Raw genomic sequence first — 19,525 nt, 5'->3', positions numbered from 1 at the left:
GGTGTAGATTTCATCCATGTATAAAGAAGTTCCCATTTATTATTATCCAGTCTATCATTTAGTTTATCTGTCAAAATATCAATTTCTGCTAGTTCCAAAATCTTCTCAATAAATTCATTCTTTGTTGGCACCTTTGTAATCTTCCACTTACTGGCATATACAATTCTAGCTGCAGTTATCAGGTGTAAAGTCAGGTAAGTCTTTTTTTAGTGTAGCTGGTAACATATTCAATAAAAAAGGTCTGATGTTAAAGCAATTTTAACCCCTAAATTTTTTGTCATTTAATGGATTATTTTCCAAAAGTCCTTGACCCTACTGCACATCCAGCACATATGAAAGAAGCTCCTTACTTTCTCTTCACATTTCCAACACTTATTAGAAACATTTTTATACATTTTTGTTAATTTCTCTGGTGTTGTGTACCATCTGTAAAACATGTTGTATATACAGTATTTTCTTTTAGATTTATAGATTTAGTCATTTTAATATTTTGCTCCCAAATTTGTGACCAGGCACTTAGTTTAGTATTATGACCTACACTTTGAGTGTATTTTACCATACAATCCTTCACAATTTCATCTTCCATTCTTTGCTCCATCAAAGTATTATATAAACCTTTAATCAATTTGTCCTCTGAGTCCAGCAACCTCTTATCCAAAGGTATTTTGTCTTTCTGAATCCCTGTAGCTTTATCTTTTTACAAATCTTGATTTCAACAATCAATATATCGACCACCAATCTAAGATAATACCTTGTTCTGTCAATTCATCTTTGTTCTTTAAATTAAAACCACTAATATCTCAGCATATCTCCTGTTTGCCCCTTGAGTTGTTCTTGCCGGGTAAGAGAATGCTTCCAATGGAACTACCCATAATGGTGTCTTTCTATAATGTTTAATCTCCCATCATATTTCTTTAGCAGCAATCATCATGAAATCATCATACTCAATGATAACAAATAAATTAATCAAAATAAGACCAAAACTGAAATGAAGACTTCAAAATGATGTTTAAAATGGGGGGAGTTGTCTAATCAAAGTGGTGGGGTAACGTTGAACCTCCAGATGTTTTTAGAACACAGCTCCCATAATCCCTTATTGATAATCAAAGTGTTTAGTGTTTCCGGCAACTGAAAGCCCAAAAATATATGGAAATACCAAAGTTACCTCCCCCTAAATTTAACTAAAGTTCTTATCACACTTGTTCATCACCAGTCATTTCCTATCACGGAAGGTACAGATACAGTTAGATCTTGTAGTTTGTGTGGAGGCGAGTTGTAATCCACGAAAGCCCACAACGAAATAAATCTGTTACTTTTTAACGTGCCACAATACTTTGTTGTTCATGTTATACTGTACATGGTGAAGCAGGCTGATGGGGTTAGCTCTTTGGAAACTGTCACCGCAAGAAGGGATCATGCCACAACAGTGACCGGTTCTTACTTATTTGTCTGGTTGCTGCACTCATTTGCGGTTTGTGCAGATTAAATAAATCAAAATATGACCAAAACTGAAATGGAGACTTCAAAATGAATTGCATATACAAATCTTACACTTTTACGGCTTCTTTAGGGTCCCTCTCTCTCTCTCTCTTTCCGTGGTATAGTGAGCTCGGGTTTACAGAAGCATAAAACGCTCGTCCAATGCAAAACAATCTAGCTTTCTCATCCTTCCCCTCTTCTTCCCTCCGCATCGCTATACACAAGAGCCGGCTGGGAACTACAGTAGCGGAGCCGTGAGCCCGTCCAGATCTGACCCTCCCCCCCCCCCCGCCTCGCCCGACGCGCGCCGCCAAGCAGCTTCCAGTCCCGGCAACTGCCTTCCGTCCGGTAAACCCAGGCGTTTTCGTCTCGCATGCGCAGTGGCGTCCGTCCTTCTCTTCCTTCGCTGGGCGTCATGTGGGACTTCTCTCCGGGTGGCCTTTGGGTTCCTCGTCTTGTGGGGACCTTGACTCTGTTGGCGTTACCTCAGGGGCCTTTGGGTGGGTACGAAGCAGGGGATTCTCCCTCCTCCCCGTTCCTGCATACCCTGGAGCTTCTCATAGCCCTCACAACCGCTCTGGCCCCATCATGGCGTTCCTCCCCCCCCCCCCCCGTATCTTATGCTGCGGCGTGAACTGCCCGTTTCTCAGGCAAACGAAGCAGTTTGAATCTCTGCCAGGAAGGGCACATTCCCCCCACCGGATCATAATTAACTATGGTAACATACAGCTATGCAACACCCCCCCACCCCCCCAATTCCTTGGCGGCTGTTAGGGAAGTAAACGTAGTAAGCATGTGTTCGAGCAGGGGGCTATAACTGTCAAAATGCTGAAGATCTGTTTGCTTTCCAAAAAAACACGAACTATTAGTCAGTCAGTCAGTCAGAAACCTTTATTGGCATACTGAGTACAGTAAAACAGACAAATACAATAACATACAACTAAAATGTTCACTGGGTAACGGGTAGGAAGGGCCAGCCAAGAGCATATTTAGGGCTCTTCATTCTGCGAGACCATGCTACGACGTCTCTGCATGATGGCATATACGTATCTGGCAGTTGACAGGGTAAGTTCCTTAATATTGCCACTTAGAAGATGCTGCATTTTCCTCATATCATCCCATCCGGAATGGGAGGAGAGAAAAGCGCACAGATGGGACAGGCGAATATCCTTGTACAGAATACAGTAAAATAGCATGTGCTGCAGGGATTCAACCACTCCCTGACCACACGGGCAAAGTCTCAGTTCTATTGGTAAACCCTTGTACCTGCCCTGCACTATGTTCGAGGGTACCATATTGCATCTGGCAAGGGTAAAAGCCCATCGTTCTTGTGGCTGTTCTAAGTGATAGAGATAGCTCGGTCTACAGCCATAGCTGAGGGGCAACTGAAAGTGGAGTGGAGAGCAGACTCTTTGGGCAGCGCTGTGCAGAGATTGCCCCTCTATATCCAAAACCCTTTTTTTGATCACGAACTATTAATGGTATTCTTTTTGCACCCGTTTGCAACTAGAATGGGTGTTGTCTGCGAAATTTCTCAAAGGTGAAATATTCCCCTAATAGAGGAAGAATTAGGCTGTAGTCCTGTACTCACCCAGAGGTTAAGGCTCATTGAAATTAATAGGAATTTTTGGCTAAATATGTAGCATTTAAAGTAGCAGCCAGATTGTTAACTGGGACTGTTTACACTGGGATCACATAACGTCTGCTAGGGCAACTCCACTGGCTGCTGATTTGTTTCCTAGCACAATTTAAAGTACTGGTCCTAACCTATAAAGCCCTAAATAACTTGGGTCCAAGTTATCTCAAAAACCTTATCTCCCTCTATGACACTGCCTGGGCATTAAGATCATGAAGGGAGGGCATTCTCTCCATCCCACCACTTCACAGGTGTACTTGCTGGGTACATGGAAAACAGCCTTTCTCTGTTGTTGGTCCGAGACTTTGGAACTTCCTCCCATAGGAGGCCCGGCTGGCCCCCTCTTTACAGTTCTCCTGCAAGCAGGCAAAGAGCTTGCTTCCTCAGGCAGGCTTTTCCTTAGCGACTAACCCTCTAGAGACAAAAACAGGGCAGTTTATATTTTGTTGCTTCTAAATCTATCTTTAGCCATGCTTTTACCTAACATTTTAAATATGTTACTGTATTAATTCTTTAATATTTTAAATTTTTTTTAGCTTTTTTGTGTTTTTAATGAAGTGGGCTGCCTTGGGTCCTTTTTTAGGAGAAAGGCAGGGTAAAAATATTTAAAATAAATAAAGTGACCTGATGAAAAAGAGGACAGTGTTCCTTTACTTTTAATTGTTGCTGAGAAGTGGACATTTCAGCAGGTGCAGCTTCTAATGGTCCACACCTGCTAAAATTTTCACCTCCACACAATGATTAAAGGTACTTGAACTCATACTGGTGTTAGTATTATTCGTAAGTAGGGGGAGGATTTCTATGATATGTCATTTTTTATGCAACCTATGTTTGAGTTTATGAATGGATTTGAACATGTTTTTGAGTAGTCTGGTGAGAAATATTAATTACTCATAAACATGTTTGAACTTGGTTATGGGTTCAAATGTAGGTTACAGAGAAGTGAAATGTTACAGAAAACCTTCCCCTATTGTTAAGTATTAATGGCAGTAGTTACATTTATATCCTGCTTTTCTCCAGTGCACTCAACGTGGTGTACATGCCTCTTCTCACTGTATCCTCACATAAAAACTGAAGTAAATCAGACTGAAAGAATATGGCTAGCCTAAGATTACTCACTTATGACTTGGGAATTCAACTTGGCAATCACAAGCCCTAGTCTCCGAATCCAAGTTTCAGTACAGCTTAGTTCTGAGTAACCATATAAAAGATTGAACTTCGATAAGTGCTATATAGATTTAAATGAATGCATTCAAGTAAGCAAGCCTAGTGGCACAGTGATTAAATGCAGTATTGTACTCAAACCTCTGCTCATGACCTGAAGCCAGCTCAAGTTTGACTAAGCCTTCCCAGGTTGGTAAAATGAGAGCTCAGCTTGCTGGGGGGGGGAGCAGAGTGTTCTTTACATAATCATGTTGCACACCACACCCCCGGAGTGCTCCGAGAACTATGTATGGAGCAATGTATAAGTCAAGATAATAAAGCAAGAGAGAGATTTCTAGAATAGTACTTCTACAAAAAGAGACAGGATGTGACGTTTACCCTCATGGCCCCTGCTTGTTTTTACCTCACATTGCATTCTCTTCTCACTGCCACCAGTGGATTACTTCAATCCACAATATAAATCACATATGTCAGAACACTTGTCTTGTGAACAGAAAAAGAACTTATTTATTGAAGTGAAGCAGATTGAATAATAACAGAAATTTTTCAGAGACACAGTATACATAAGCAATTCATCAACAGTTCTCTCAGTACATACTTTTTCTTGAAATATCATCATCTTCTCTACATATTTTCCTAATCAGCTCTATCTCTCTGATTAACCCTATCTGTCTCAGTATCTTCTCACACACACACTCTCTGCTCCTCCTTCCGCCAAGCCTCATATATATATGAGGAATATATATACTGTACAGTATAAGCCTCAAACACACATATATATTTTAGGGGGGAGGAATGTAATGATTGGCCCTACCACTCATATATATATCTCATTACATTCCTCCCCCCTAAGATAAGTTAGCCTCATGAGGGAAAATTTTACAGTTTACCCTTATGAACAGTGGAACACGGTATATTTTAAACCAATACACTTACTATATAATACACTTACCATTTAGGATTTAAACCAATTCAACACATAAATATATCTGTATGTCAATCAGTTCTATATATTCAATACATCACATTATACAGTATAAGCAATCCATTATAACAATAAAACATTTAATACATTTGCATTACACACATTAAGACAAATTACATTAGCTCTACTCACCATTATTATTTCCCATCACTAAACACCTCTTAGTTCATCAACATCCAAACACATTTTGCACTTTAATCATATTCCATAACTCTTAAATAAACATAACATTTAATACACCATCACAAACTTTTGTTATCCAGTCATTTGACCTTCGAGACCAGGCATCAGCATTGATTGTACAGTATATAGATTTGCAGAACTACAGTGCTATTAAGGTCTTTTCCTGATCTTGATTCATTTTATACTGTTTTTACTGTGGAAAAGTGCATGTTATCTCAGCTCGGATAACTTGGATTAATTAAATTTTAAAAATACTATTTTTAAGTTTAAAATCATCAATTTTAATCTACTCTAGTTCCTTCTGATCCCTCTTTTCTCAGGCACTTACACCCAGCCCTCCCTCCAACCTGACTGCTTTTATTTGTTTCTCTTCTTCTATGTTGTCTGTTCCTTCAATTCTTCCTATTTTATCCTCTTCCCCGCCTGTTTTTCCTCTCCCTCAGAGGTTGTTCTCCCATTTCTAGGCTTTTTGAATTTCTTGGGCTGTTTACTCTTCTGATATCATGGTCTTGTCCTAGTCAACAGGGACTCTGGAAATTTGATACTCAACAGATTTTGTGGAGAGAAAAGACAGCGTGCCAGGTTGCTACTCTCTCCCCACAGAAGGGCATTCCAATCTGAAGTTTTCCTTTTAAATGAATGAGGATGTGCAAGAAAGTATTTGTGCTAATTTTGATGACATTTACACATTAGCAGCTGAAGACACCTGAATCTCAATTGTCAGATAAGCTTTGTTAATACTCTGTATTTAAAGTAATTATATAAAAAATAGCATGCATATTACTACTTATCTACCATATGTTTTATATAATAAGGCTTATTATCTAAACATATTCCCATAATAAAAATACATAGGCATGTAATATGTTTTTAACAATTCTTAGGTGACTGTGATACTGCTGATTTGCCAGTGCTTATGTATTCTGAACCAGTTCTTGATACAGTTCCAGATTCAGTTCCCGAAAACCATGAGGTTAAGTACAGATGCAAACCAGGTTTTATAAACATCCCTGGAAGAAATGAAACTAGTATATGCATTGGCAATTCTTGGCTGAAGATGGAAGAACTTTGTGCTGGTATATGCTGCTTGTAAGATAGAAGACTGACATTTACAGTGTTATTTCTAAAAGTTTGCTCTTTAAATAAAGTCAGTATCATTGGTAGTCCCAACTAGAATAGACTCATTAACTCAGTGAGACTTAGAGAAGTATTGTCTGACCATGAAGCAATTGATTCATTGTTTGAAATCTAGTTGTTTATCACAACTAGACTAGGGCCATTGAATCAGTGGAATTTCTGTAGGTGTTGATTTACCAAACCCCCCTGACTCAAGTCAGGATGCTAACTAAGGGGATTATGGTTTATGGAGTTAACATCAAGTGTGTAACATGTATAAAGCAAGTAGAGGGTTAACATCAAGTCTTAAAACACTATAAAATAAAACACTAGGCTAGCTTGTTTTGAAATGTGGAGTGCTTAGTACCAATGTCTCAAGATAAGGGAACATTCCTTGCATTTATTTATTTATTATTTATTTATGGGATTTCTATCCCGCCCATCTAGACCAAAGGTCTACTCTGGGCAGTTTACAAATTTAAAAACAATAAAACCAAAAGCATATATTATAGATCCAAGGTGGCGAAAATATAAGAAATTAAGATATGGCAGGAAGGAAAGCCTGCCCAAATAGGCAGGTTTTAAGTTTATTCCTGAAAACACCCAGAGAGGGAGCCAGGTGGATCTCCACTGGCAAGTTGTTCCAAAGGCAAAGGGCCACTGCTGAGAAGGCCCTACTCCTCATTCTTTCCTTCCGGACCTCCCTCTGCATTAGGCCCCTCAGTTGCCCGGCCTGACCAGAACAAGTGACTCTGGCAGAACTGGGTGGGAGAAGGCAGTCCTGAAGTTGAGCTAATTAACCAACTTAGATGGTACAGCTAAGGCCAACGAAAAGAATCTACCTGTGGTGGTAGGATGATGGGATTTAAGAGAGAGTTAGAATGAAGTAACCCTCCATCTTGATCATCATCATGATTTAGCATGTTCACACTATGCTATTATGCTACCTGCTATGAAGAAACTATATATTCATGAGTATAGCTTAAGACAGTGGTTCTTAGCCTTTGTTACTCAGATGTTTTTGAACTGCAACTCCCAGAAACCCCAGCCAGCACAGTTGGTGGTGAAGGCTTCTGGGAGTTGCAGTCCAAAACTCCTGAGTAACCCAAGGTTAAGAACCAGTGGCTTAAGAGATAGGGGTTTTTTTGTTTTATTTGGGAACAGCTTTATTATGCCATAAATTCTGCTCATGTTAGCTGATGATAGTTTTTGTAGTCAATGCTGCACTTACCGGAACGTTTTGCTAGACTATGCTACTTTTTGCTTTTTAATAAAATACAGTAATGGCATTCTATACAAGTTGTGAATAAAAAGATTGAAGGTATTAATCTAGTCTCTAAGAATGCTTGGAGGTTTTGAAGCATTTTGGGTTACTTAAGTTCTGTGCAGAGTTGATTTGCAACCAGGAGCAACAACCTGCTTGTGTGTATTTTTCCCTGAGCACCCAGGAGGAAGGGACTCAGTGTGCTAGGGCCTCAGGAGGCATTTCCCAACCATTAGTGCACTGACCGCCTGGACATAAGCCATCCAGGCAGAGAAGGGAGTATGATTGAATGGTGAGAAGAACTCCTTGGTGTATAAATAACTTCCTTCACTTTAACTTTTTTAAACATATATGTTATAATCCCATGTGTTAAACAATATAATTTATTTAGTTCAAGGGACTTTACATCTTGTACTCTGATAGATATACTTGGGAATAATAGTTTATTAGTAATTTGGTTTTGTGCTCGATGCAGCAGCACATATGCTAAAATTGGAATGCTACAGAGAAGATTAGTAATTCGAGTATTAATTAAATGAACTGCATAAGAGAAAATTAATTGTTCAGAATTGTTGAGGTACAATATGCTGGCTTGCAAATGTATAAATGAATTTCTAGAAGTTTTTAAAAAGATTACTGTCTAATTTCAGTGGCGACATGTGAAGAGCCAGCTGTTGAAAATGGAATTAAATTGAGTGGATTTCAGCATTCATATACTTCTGGTGACAACATGGTATTTGAATGTAAAATTGGATACTTTTTGATTGGAAGTTATTTCATTCAATGTGAGAATAATACCTGGCACCCTACGGTTCCATCCTGTAAAAAGAGTAAGAATTTTAAAAACAACTGAATGTTATGTTTCCTTGTTTGACAGCATTTTAAAAAATCCCTTCTGATGTTTAGAGATCTTGGCTTGCTTAGAAAACAGCAGCATAATTATTGTAGTAATTACACAATATGTATACTAAATAGAAGGCCTAAGAAGATAGTTAGGAGGTAAGTGTATGATCAGCCTTCTGGAACAAAGTTCCTATTATGCATTTAAAAGGTTGTGGAGAAAATCTGTGGAAACCATGCAATAGTTGACCCAGAACCAAACATAACATGAAGCCACAAGGGATGTTGGCAAGTCTTTGGTTCTGAGTCCTGATTGACAGCATGTCCACTGACTTGAGGCCCCATCCCTGGAAACCACTAATCTAAACTGGCATAATAGTTTAGGCACGTTACAGCGGCTGAACGACTGTTAACAAATTCAGCTGGTGTTCTTTGGAGGTATGCACCTGCATTGGCTTGGTGCATGCTCAGTAATCCCAGCAGTCTTTTTAACTGTTGTCTAGGAATCACAGAATATTGTGCTTTTTGCATAACAATGCAATAGGATTTCACCCAATATCTAGCATGTAGGAAGGGTTGAAGATAAGAGACTAGGTAAATTGCATCATGAGGATTGGTGTACATGGCAGAAATCAAGACAGCAGCAAGTGCAGAATAAGCCTTATTTTAGACAAAAAATTATACTTTAATATAGATAATCTAAATAAAGAACAGACAAGTACGGAGATAATTTCGAAATACAAAAAAAATGAAGCAGAAGTTGCAAAGTGTCTTCCAAGTCTTGCTTACATATAGTGCTTGCAAATATATTTTTGATTGTTCAGAAGGAACAGCTGCTGGTGGTAACAGGTGGGAGCAATGAAAAAATAGATGTGTTTATATATCACATCCTCACACCCTTGCTATAAACTGTATCTTAAAGCAGCTTGCTTTTTAAAGTCAAAAGGCATTGGGCAACGAGTCAACTGTAGTTGAGGGAAACCGTTCCCCACAAGTGCCCCTTTGCCTTTGGATCAGGCAATCACACTAGCCAGAAAGTAGACAAAAGCAGTGTCAACCTGATTGGAACATATTTAAACCTCCTCTGCTAGCTGAACAAAATAAGATCATTCCTCACAAAAAAAAAAAATGATTCCACAATGGGCTTTCCCACTTTGAAATTACATCATGTAGTTGCAAGGTTTAAAATCAAAATCATCTGTGCCCAATGCATAGCAAATTGTGGATAGATGGCCAATGTAATTGACCCCTCATTGGCAGTAAATTGTCCCTTATGCTTTCATATATATTCAAGTGATCAACTGGGTATATAATGTGTAGCCTATTAAAGAGTGTCTATATATTAGCCTTATTTTTGTAACTCTTTGTATTTCATTCTTATTACAGTCACTCCATACCTGTGTGGTGCCCCAGTAATGCCTATAGGGACAGTGGAGCCACTGCTATCCCAATATGAAGTAGGATATGTCATTTCTGTATATTGCAATCCTGGTTATTGTTTTCCTGATGAAACCATAGAGATGATAATGAAATGTAAAGGCTACAATTTATGGGAACCTCCTCCACAACCTTGCTTCAGTAGGTATAAATTCAGATAGGGATTTAATGTAATGGCATATCTAAAAGAGATTAAGTGTTTGTGTGTGTGTGTGTGTGTGTGTGTGTGTGTCTGATAGAGAGAGAGAGAAGTGGTTCACAAAATGGCTGCTTAAAACAATTACATTTGCTTTTGAAGACTCATGGAGCTGAACATTTGAGGCTATTATTTATCTTTGCTGGATCTGGAATGTCCTAACAGCCAAATGTGAAAGTAAACTATGCTTTATCTTCCTTTGTCCGAAATGATTGGGTCTGCTTCCAGCCTGGCTAATTTAGAGCTCTCTAGAGTTGTTTTAAAACAAATCAGCCTAATTAAGAGCTGTTTAAAGAGTGTTGAGTTATAAACAGCTATTTGTTGTCCTTTCCCTTTGGATCATAGCATAGATAAGGGAGCCAGAGGTTTTTTTAAGCTTTATTTTTGCTGCACTTAGATTGAGACTACTACAGGTTGTTAAACGGATTTTAATGGACATTCAGAGAAAAGAAAGTATTCAATGAAAGACTTAGAGATTTGGAAACTGATAACACAGGAAGTACTGTACAGCAGGGAATGGAAAACTTTGACCTAGCTAGTACAATGGAGCTGACTTGAAAGTGATATACAGTACTGTACTACTGTACTGTACTTGATTTCAAGAGCTTTTGTGATTAGAGACTGCCATCTGCTGGCTGAAATTAATATAACATAAAATTATTGAGAACACCTATAATGTATGTGCTGGCTGAGTTGGAGTTCTTCACTGCTATTTTGATATTTGCTGTATGCCCAGAATGCATGTGGCATCATGATGATAATAGAGATATATTCTCGAATTTTTTCATGGTTGGGATCCGATAGTTGTTGTAGGTTTTTCGGGCTTTTTGGCCGTGTTCTGGAGGTTTTTCTTCCTAACGTTTCGCCAGTCTCTGTGTTTGGCATCTTCAGAGGACAGGCATTAGAACTTTGTCTGTGTTCTGGTGTAGTGTGTTGTATCCCAAAGAATTATAAAGGGCAATACAACCCTTTAAATAGCCTAGGCCAAAGCCAGATAAGGCTTTATAGCTCATGACCAGGATTTTAAATTGGGCCTCCAAGTGGACTAGTAGTCAGTGAAGCTGTTATAACATAAGACTGATATGATCCCTGTGACTGGCTCCAGTCAGTAATTAAGGCATGTGTCACTGTTTCAAAGTCAGACATTTGCAGAAACAGGATTATATTGTTTGTAATGTGTTTCTTTTTCAGTTAGAACCTCACATGACACTTTTCACTTGCATATTTCTAATGGACAAATAAAACATGGAAGGAAATATATATATGAGCCTGGAGATAATGCTAGTATTAAGTGTGATCCTGGCTATACAATCAATGGACCAGAAAATATTCGATACATTGGTGGTGGAAAATGGTTACCAAAACTTCCAGTTTGTGTTCTGAGTAAGTGTAATAATATAGTTCTCATATAAGAGGCCGTCATTTCACTGTTGTTTCTTATGTGAGTTTAAAGAGCATAGGCAATTCACTCAGAAGTAATGTGTTGGAAGATGGAATATTAAAAGACTCATATCGTTTGGATACCATGATAAGCCAAAAATCAGTAGGAAACCTAGTTTATTGGTTACAAATAGACTGCTAATACATGCTATCCATTTGCGGCTTGTTGAGGAACAGCTAAAAATATTACAGAATTTCTTCTGCTATGCTATGCAATTACAGATGCTGCTCCCTGTCATCCCCCCCCCAAATGAATTAGAGAGGGGGAAAAATGAAACAAAGATTGGATTCCTTCTCATGTCTTAGGAAAGAAAAAAGCCAAACAAGGATAAGAGGAAGTGGCTGGGCCCATAGCTGTAACCAATAAGCTGGAGTTCTCTCAGATCCCTGCCTTAGATAATCTAAACCAGTTCTAAGTCTAGTTACTATTAAAAATAGGACCACCATGAGCCGAGACAAAGACACATTGCTGCCAAGTGCCAAAAGAAAGTACAAGTGTCAGTTTTGGCAGTGAGATCATCTGGTGCAATAAAGCTGTCTGGAAAAAAAATGTAAAAATCATTATCTAGCAAATATGTAAGCATGAGAACAATTGGCTTGAGATTGCCTGATTGCATGACAAGTAGAAATTTGAAATCAAGTCTCCTAAGTACTGGTCCTACTCTGTCCATTAAACCAGGGGTCCCCAATCCCCGGTCCATGGTCCGTGGCCTGGGCCAGACCGAGCCAAAGAGACAGATCTCCCTCCCACCCCCTCACACACTCTCCCACACATAGCCCTTTGTGCCTGTGTGTGAGTGCACGTGCACCTGCATAAGCACCCCTACTCCTTCACACATGCGTACAAGTGCACATGAGTGCCTCCTGAGCACCCCCCCACACCCTTTGTATATCTGCGCAAGTGCCTTCCGCTCCTATGCACATGTGCGGAGGGGGGGTGCTCTGCCTTCCCCAACCAGTCTGTGGTGTTAAAAAGGTTGGGGACCGCTGCATTAAACCATACAAGTTTTTAATGGCCTGTGTGACAGGGTAAAAGGTTAGTGCTGCTGCTGCTGTACTTTTCACTCCTCTCTGTAAGGCCCCAGACTTCTGGTGTTTTTGGAAGGAAGGAAGAAGAAAAAATAAGGGTTCTTGTCTTACTGAGAGAGTGGAATGCAGGAAATAGGCATCAAGCTGGCATTTCATGACTGGAAGTGAGCTGTTGCTCATTAAATTTATATCTGCAAGCTGAATATTTTGGCTGGGAGGTAGATCCTTAATAGTTTTCTTCGAAGTAACATGTAGGATTAGAAACTAGAAGTGGATACATCAAGGCTAGAGCCAACTCTCAAGAAATGTATCACTAATTCTGAACTGACTTTATATTATCTCTATGTCTGAATTTACCAAAACATTGATATGGGATTTTCCTTTTATATTGGGATGTGTATCTTTCCATAGTTTCTGCTTTTATTCTTGTGAAAAGCTGTTTTCCAAAGTTCCATAGGACAATGGTGTGTTTGACTCATGGGCTTCTGAAAGTCAAGGCTGCCAAAAACGCTTGATGGGGCTACAAGAATTCTGTTTGAGATGTTGAATGAGAATCTGTTACTTGTTTGCATAATCTTTCTTGTATTTTGTAAAAAAGTCTTCTATAACTTTAATATTTAAGAAAGAATATTATACACAATAACAACTACTAAAAATTGAAAATAAAGGATAGAATCCAACTGGGGTTTTTTAATGTATGTACAAGAAGAATCACAGATTTGCAGCTGCTGGTTAATGAGGTTTTGATCTCAGATTGGTCATGTGCATCAAATTTAAGATACATATTTCAGAACCACTGGAACAAGTAAACCAATTTTAGTATTGGATTCATTTTGAGCTATAAGAACATCAGTGAATTTTTGAAATGACTACCAAACTGAATGACTAGACTTCCTGTCTATAATTAATATTAAAATTATCTTTTATTAGGTATTCACTTATCTGAATGCTTTTGTGTTATTTCTAGATCCATTTTTCACACTACTAATAACAGGTATGTATTTATGAAGTAAACTTGAAGATCCTAAGATGAATTTATAATACACAGTCAATATCTGTTTAGTATTTCCTGTGCTTTTCATAGTAAAACAATATACTGTAGTTAAAGAAAGTTAGTCACTATCCAGCAAATTTGCAACATTTTAAAGTCTCATTTGTTTTTATTAGAGGGACTGAAGTGTATTCTTTATTATTCCATTGAAATCAGTGGAGTTTAGAATACTAAAAATGATGCACCTGTTACTGTATCTAAAAGCTAGCCAGTGTACTTCAGTCACATTTGGCCATTTGTGATCTATATGGCAAGTCAGGAATGGCTAATGCCTAGTTCATTCTGGAATTTGGAACAGGGTATGTGTTGGCATTGGCTCTGCAATCCTCAGTCACTTCCTCCTACCACATCTTTGGAACAAGTCACCTCTGTCTATACTATCCCATGTTTTAGCAGGCAAAAATATAGTCTAGATTTATCTAAATATGCTTGACACTTGGCTATGACTTCTACTCTTAGTAGTCTTAGTAGGTATCCTTCAGTCCCAAGAAACTATGGTAACATGCTCTGAATAGAGGTCTTGCAATAGTGTCTAGTGTGGCTGAGAAGGTTACTTCGAGAGTGACAATCCTTTCCACACTGAAGACAAATACAATGTGTACCCTGTCCAGCACACTGATTTTGCTGGTTTTGGGACTGCCTCTTTGCCTCAGCCTGCTGAACAAGTGTCCCTTCAGATTGGGAGAGGCCATGCTGCACTGCCTGCCTCCAGGCTGAACACTCAGATGTCAAGGTTTCCCATCTGTTGAGGTTCATTCCTAAGGCTTTCAGATCCTGCTTGCAGATATCCTTGTATCGCAGTTGTGGTCTCCCTCTGGGGCACTTTCCCTGCACTAATTCTCCATACAGGAGATCTTTTGGAATCTGACCGTCAGCTATTCTCAATACATGCCCAAGCCAATGTATACGTTGCTGTTTCAGTAATGTATGCATGCTAACAATTCCAGCTCGTTCCAGGACTACACTATTTGGAACTTTGTCCTGTCAGGTGATGCCAAAAATGCATTGTAGACAACTCATATAGAACATGTTCAACTTCCTCTTCTGTGGTGCACAAAGCGTCCAGGACTCACTGCAATACAGGAGTGTACTCGGGACACAAGGTCTATAGACCTGGATCTTAGTATATGCGGTTAGCTTCTTGTTAAGCCATAGTCTCATTGTGAGTCTAGAGCAGAGGTCGTCAGCCGCCCAGTTCGTGGTTCAGTGCCAGTCCGTGGCCTGAGCCAGACCGGGCCACAAAGACAGATCTCACGCCCCCCCCCCCCCCGTACACACTCTGCCTTCCTCGGAGGCTCAGCCTGTCCACAATCCCAAAAAGGTTGGGGACCGGTGGTCTAGATAACATGGTAGTTACTTTACCAATGTGTTTATCCAACTCAACATCTAGAGAGAGAGTGGCAGAGATCTTTGAGCCAAGGTAGATGAAATCTCCAATTCTTGTCTAGAGATGATAATAGAGGGAAGTGAGTCCACGCCCTCACCCATGATTTGTGTTTTCTTCAGGCTGATTGTTAATCCAAAATCTTGGCAGGCCTTGCTAAAATAATTCATAAGTTGTTGGAGGTCTTCGGCAGAATGGGCAACAACAGCTGCATCAACAATGAAGAGGAAGTCCCGCATGCATTTCAGCTGGACTTTGGTCTTTGCTCTCAATCTACAGAGATTAAAGCGCTTTCCATTTGATCTAGTCCGGAGATAGACACCTTCTGTTGCAGTTCCAAAAGTGTGCTTCTTCTTCATGGCCTGTGTGAATGCACACAAATGGGCTGTTCTGCGCCTGCGCTGAATATCTTGGAAGATTCTATAGCTAAAAGTAACAATTTTAGTGGGATGTTCCCCATGGAGCACATGCTCCACTCACCCAAGTTTCCCCTCAGTTCCTTTTTTCTGCTGTGTTGATTGGTTCTGTAGAAAAATAGAGTGTGTTCTTTAGAGAGCTACAGCTATTATTCAATGCTTCCTCTTCTAATTACCACTTAAACTGATGCTTTCTTATTTTATAATTAACTATCAACGTTCCCCTGTAAGTTCTGTTTTTTCACCTTTCCTGCTTTTGGCTTCCCACCCATCCCCACTTCTTCAACTGTCCTCCCTTCTGCTTTCCCGCTCTTTATGACCTCAACAGTCCCGTTTAAAAAGTCAGTTGGCTGTTCTAATAAAATTCCATTGTCAGACGGCCACGAACATTGCCTATTCTGCCTGGGTGAGCGGCCTGTAAGAAATTAACCAAAGTGACACTTAAGCAGAGGCTCCAAAGACTCTGGTCTCACCTTTTGGAAACCGCCATGAATCCTCTCCTCCAACAAATGCGGTGGAGACAACTAAGTCCCCGGATAGGTCAGTTGAGTGACAAACACAATCTCTGTCTGCTCCCAACCAGATGACTCCATCCCCTCAATCCATAGAGGGTTCAGACAGGGCTAAGTTGACATCCAAACAAAATTCGGTGTCGACATCGAAGACTGCTCGAGCCCATGAGGCTCCTAGGAAAAGAAAGAGAAATTGATTACTCAAAAGGAGTAAATCAGTCCACATTGAACCCCTACAACCTACATTACCATCCCCACTTCTGGCAGAGTCTTTGAGAGAGGTGCGAGGATCAACCTCTGAAAGGGACGAACCACAATTATCAACGGCACAGTCTCCGGTATTAACCAGTAGCCTATCTCCACAAACTGGCCATTCAGTGGCTGAGTTGCCATCCAGTCAGGCCTCGGCCCATTCTAGCCCTGAAAAAGGGCGGGTGATTTAAACCCCACTCTCTGATTCAGAGTCTCCTCAACACTCTCCCTGGGAACATCAGGAGAAATGGAAGCATATTTCTCCACCTCGATATATGCCTCCCTATGGACAATATTACCAGTATCCTTTTTTTCCACGTTATCCTCACTTCGACATGGAGGGAGGCTTTCCTTTCTATGATCCCTATCAGATGGAAGCTTGTCAGGGACATTCTCATCACAAGGAGCCAAAGCGTGTGTGATATACACCCCTTCACCAACGGGTGTATTCTCAATCGCCATCGCCGCCATACAAGTGGCATTGATCACAAAAATCAGTACTGGCTCCTACTACACCTTTGGTCTCAAAGCTGACTCAAAAGTGCTCAGCATCCACACACCATGCCGACCACTCCAAACGTTACCAACATTCCTCAAAGAGTGAGCAATCCCTTCAGGTTACCACCACATATACAGGTCCCCAACCGATAACAGAACCAGAACCTCATCATCCTCAATCTTCCAGTCATATGCAATTCCCTCCTTTGGTCTGTACCGAAACTAGAAAAAGAGTTACATCTTCATCTTCTGCTGACCATGATTTAGGATCTGACTCATCGGATGAATCACCATCCAACCTGCCTGCACCATTGTCAGATGCTATTGATAATCATCCCCCATCTCCCTCAGAGGAGTTCACATCCAATTCACAAATGATATCCAGGATGGCCAAATCAATTCAGTTCCACGTTGAAGAACCTCCATCTCCGAAAGCTGATCTCATCTTTGATGACATCAATCGAGAAAGAATACCTCCACTCAGCCTTACTTTTATTCCATCAATGCTGCAATTAATTAAGGAAGCTTGGAACAAACCACCTTCCACATTACAGATCTGAAGAAGGACTGAAAACTTGTACAAAACACATGGAAGAGACACTGAGTTCTTAGCCAAACATCCCAATCCTAACTCTATTATCATAGAATCCAAGGCCAGAAATAAATCCTCGGTGCACCTGCTAATAACTCCAATCATTTCTACTTAGAGTGGCCAATTATCAGGCTCCCATGGGCGCCTACCAGTGCCAGCTTTGGAACAAAAGTCTACCAATATTGAAATCCGCACCTGAATCAATCAAAACTGGACTGATTAATGCCCATAGTGAAGCCACATCTCTAGCAAAACAACAGAGGTTTGCAGCTAGACATGCGGTGGACACAGCATCAAAAACTCTAACATATTCGATAATGCTACACTGGCATGCATGGCTTAGGTCCATCGGTTTGTCCGACTATGCCAAGTTGAGGATTGAAGATCTTCTGTTCGATGGCATTGGTCTCTTTAATCATGTGCAGAACAACCCATTTGTGTGAATTCACAGAGGACCACTAGAAGAACTATGGTTACAGGTAAGTAACCTCCTTTTCAGCATGACAGCAAAAAAGATCCCAGACAGGGTCGGCACGAGGACACAGCCTTGTTTCACTCCACTTCAGATGTCAAAGGGATCTGATACTGAGCCATCAAAAACTACAATGACCTTCATTTCCTCATGAAAGGACTTAATGATGTTAAGGAGTCAGGGTGGATATCCAGTCTTGGGAAGTATTTATAGAAGTCTCTGCTAACCAAATAAAAGGCCTTTGCAAGATCTATGAAAACCACAAAGAGCGCCTGTCCTTGTTCCCTACATTTCGCTTGCAAATGTCTGAGGGAAAATACCATGTCAATGGTGGATCTATTAGCTCAAAATTCACACTGTGATTCTGGTTAGACTCTGTCTGCAAACACCTAGAGCCTCTTCAGCAGAACATGGGCAAGCAGCTTCCCTACAACACTCAGAAGAGAAATGACACGGTAGTTATTGCAGTCGCCCCTGTCGCCTTTGTTTTTATACAATGTGACAATGTTTGCATCCTTTCTGTCCTGTCATACTCCATCTTCCCTCCAGCAAAAGCAAGATATTTCATATAGTGCAGTGGTGATGGTCTCTTCAATAGGAATGTTATCCTTCCCAGGTGCCTTGCTGGAGGCGAGGGAATCCAAGGCCGCTTTTATTTCTGCTATACAGTGGTGCCTCGCATAGCGATGTTAATTTGTACCGAAAAAATTGCTGCTAAGCAATAAAATCGCTATGCGATATTAAAAAGCTCATAGAAACGCATTGAAACCCCTTCAATGTGTTCCTATGGGCTTAAAACTCACCGCTGAGCGAAGATCCTCCATAGCGCCGCCATTTTCGGTGCCTCTAAACTGAGGAATCAGTGCCTGAAAACAGCGGGCAGCCATTTTGTTTACCCAGCGGCCATTTTGAAACTGCTGATCAGCTGTGTGAAAATGGGCGCTTTGCGATGATCGCTTCCCTGCGATCATCGCAAAGCGAAAATACCCCATAGGGACCATTGCAAAGCGATTGCTTTTGCGATTGCAAAAACTGTCACAAGGCAATTTCATCGCTATACGGAGCAATCGCTATGTGAGGCACCACTGTAATTGGTTTTCTGTCCAACTCTTCTAAGACAGGCAGGCACTCTATATTATTTAATGCCTCTTCGGTTACTACATTCTCTCTGTAATATAGCTCAGAGTAGTGCTGCACCCAGCGTTCCATCTGCTGTGCTCAGTCCTGGATAATCACGCCTGTAGCAGACTTCAAAGGAGCAGATTTCTTCTGTATTGGACCTAAAGCCTGCTTGATACCATCCTACATTCCTTTGATGTTAGCTGTGTCCACTGTTGTCTGTATCTGAGAGCAGAGCTGAAGCCAATAATCGTTAGAACATCTCCTGGCACCCTGTTGGACTTTGCTATGAGCAACTCGAAGAACCTGCAAGTTGTACTCACTAGGACAGACTTTGTATGCTGTTAAAACTCTCCTCTTTTCCTTGATGGCTGGCATCAACTCCTATGAATGGGCTTCAAACCAGTCTGCTGTCTTTTTGGTCTTCTTGCCAAGTGTGGACAAGGCAGTGTTATAAATA

General features: G+C 40.4%; 1 protein-coding gene across 1 annotated transcript in view; it reads left to right on the top strand.

Annotated features, from left to right (window-relative positions):
* The first annotated feature begins 1,851 nt into the window (after positions 1 to 1,851).
* LOC110086560 (zona pellucida sperm-binding protein 3 receptor) overlaps positions 1,852 to 19,525 on the top strand; it is a 57,905-nt gene continuing 40,231 nt past the window's right edge. The window contains exons 1-5 of the mRNA XM_020807551.3: positions 1,852 to 1,979; positions 8,478 to 8,657; positions 10,054 to 10,245; positions 11,492 to 11,683; positions 13,737 to 13,763. Coding sequence (XP_020663210.3) covers positions 1,853 to 1,979; positions 8,478 to 8,657; positions 10,054 to 10,245; positions 11,492 to 11,683; positions 13,737 to 13,763 — 718 coding nt within the window. The 5' untranslated portion in view covers position 1,852. The remainder of the gene's footprint in view (positions 1,980 to 8,477; positions 8,658 to 10,053; positions 10,246 to 11,491; positions 11,684 to 13,736; positions 13,764 to 19,525) is intronic.

The sequence above is a fragment of the Pogona vitticeps genome, chromosome 4, assembly GCF_051106095.1.
Source record: "Pogona vitticeps strain Pit_001003342236 chromosome 4, PviZW2.1, whole genome shotgun sequence".
NCBI lineage: Eukaryota > Metazoa > Chordata > Lepidosauria > Squamata > Agamidae > Pogona > Pogona vitticeps.
The sequence above is the reverse complement of the archived record's forward strand: the minus strand, read 5'-3'. Positions and strand labels throughout refer to the sequence as shown.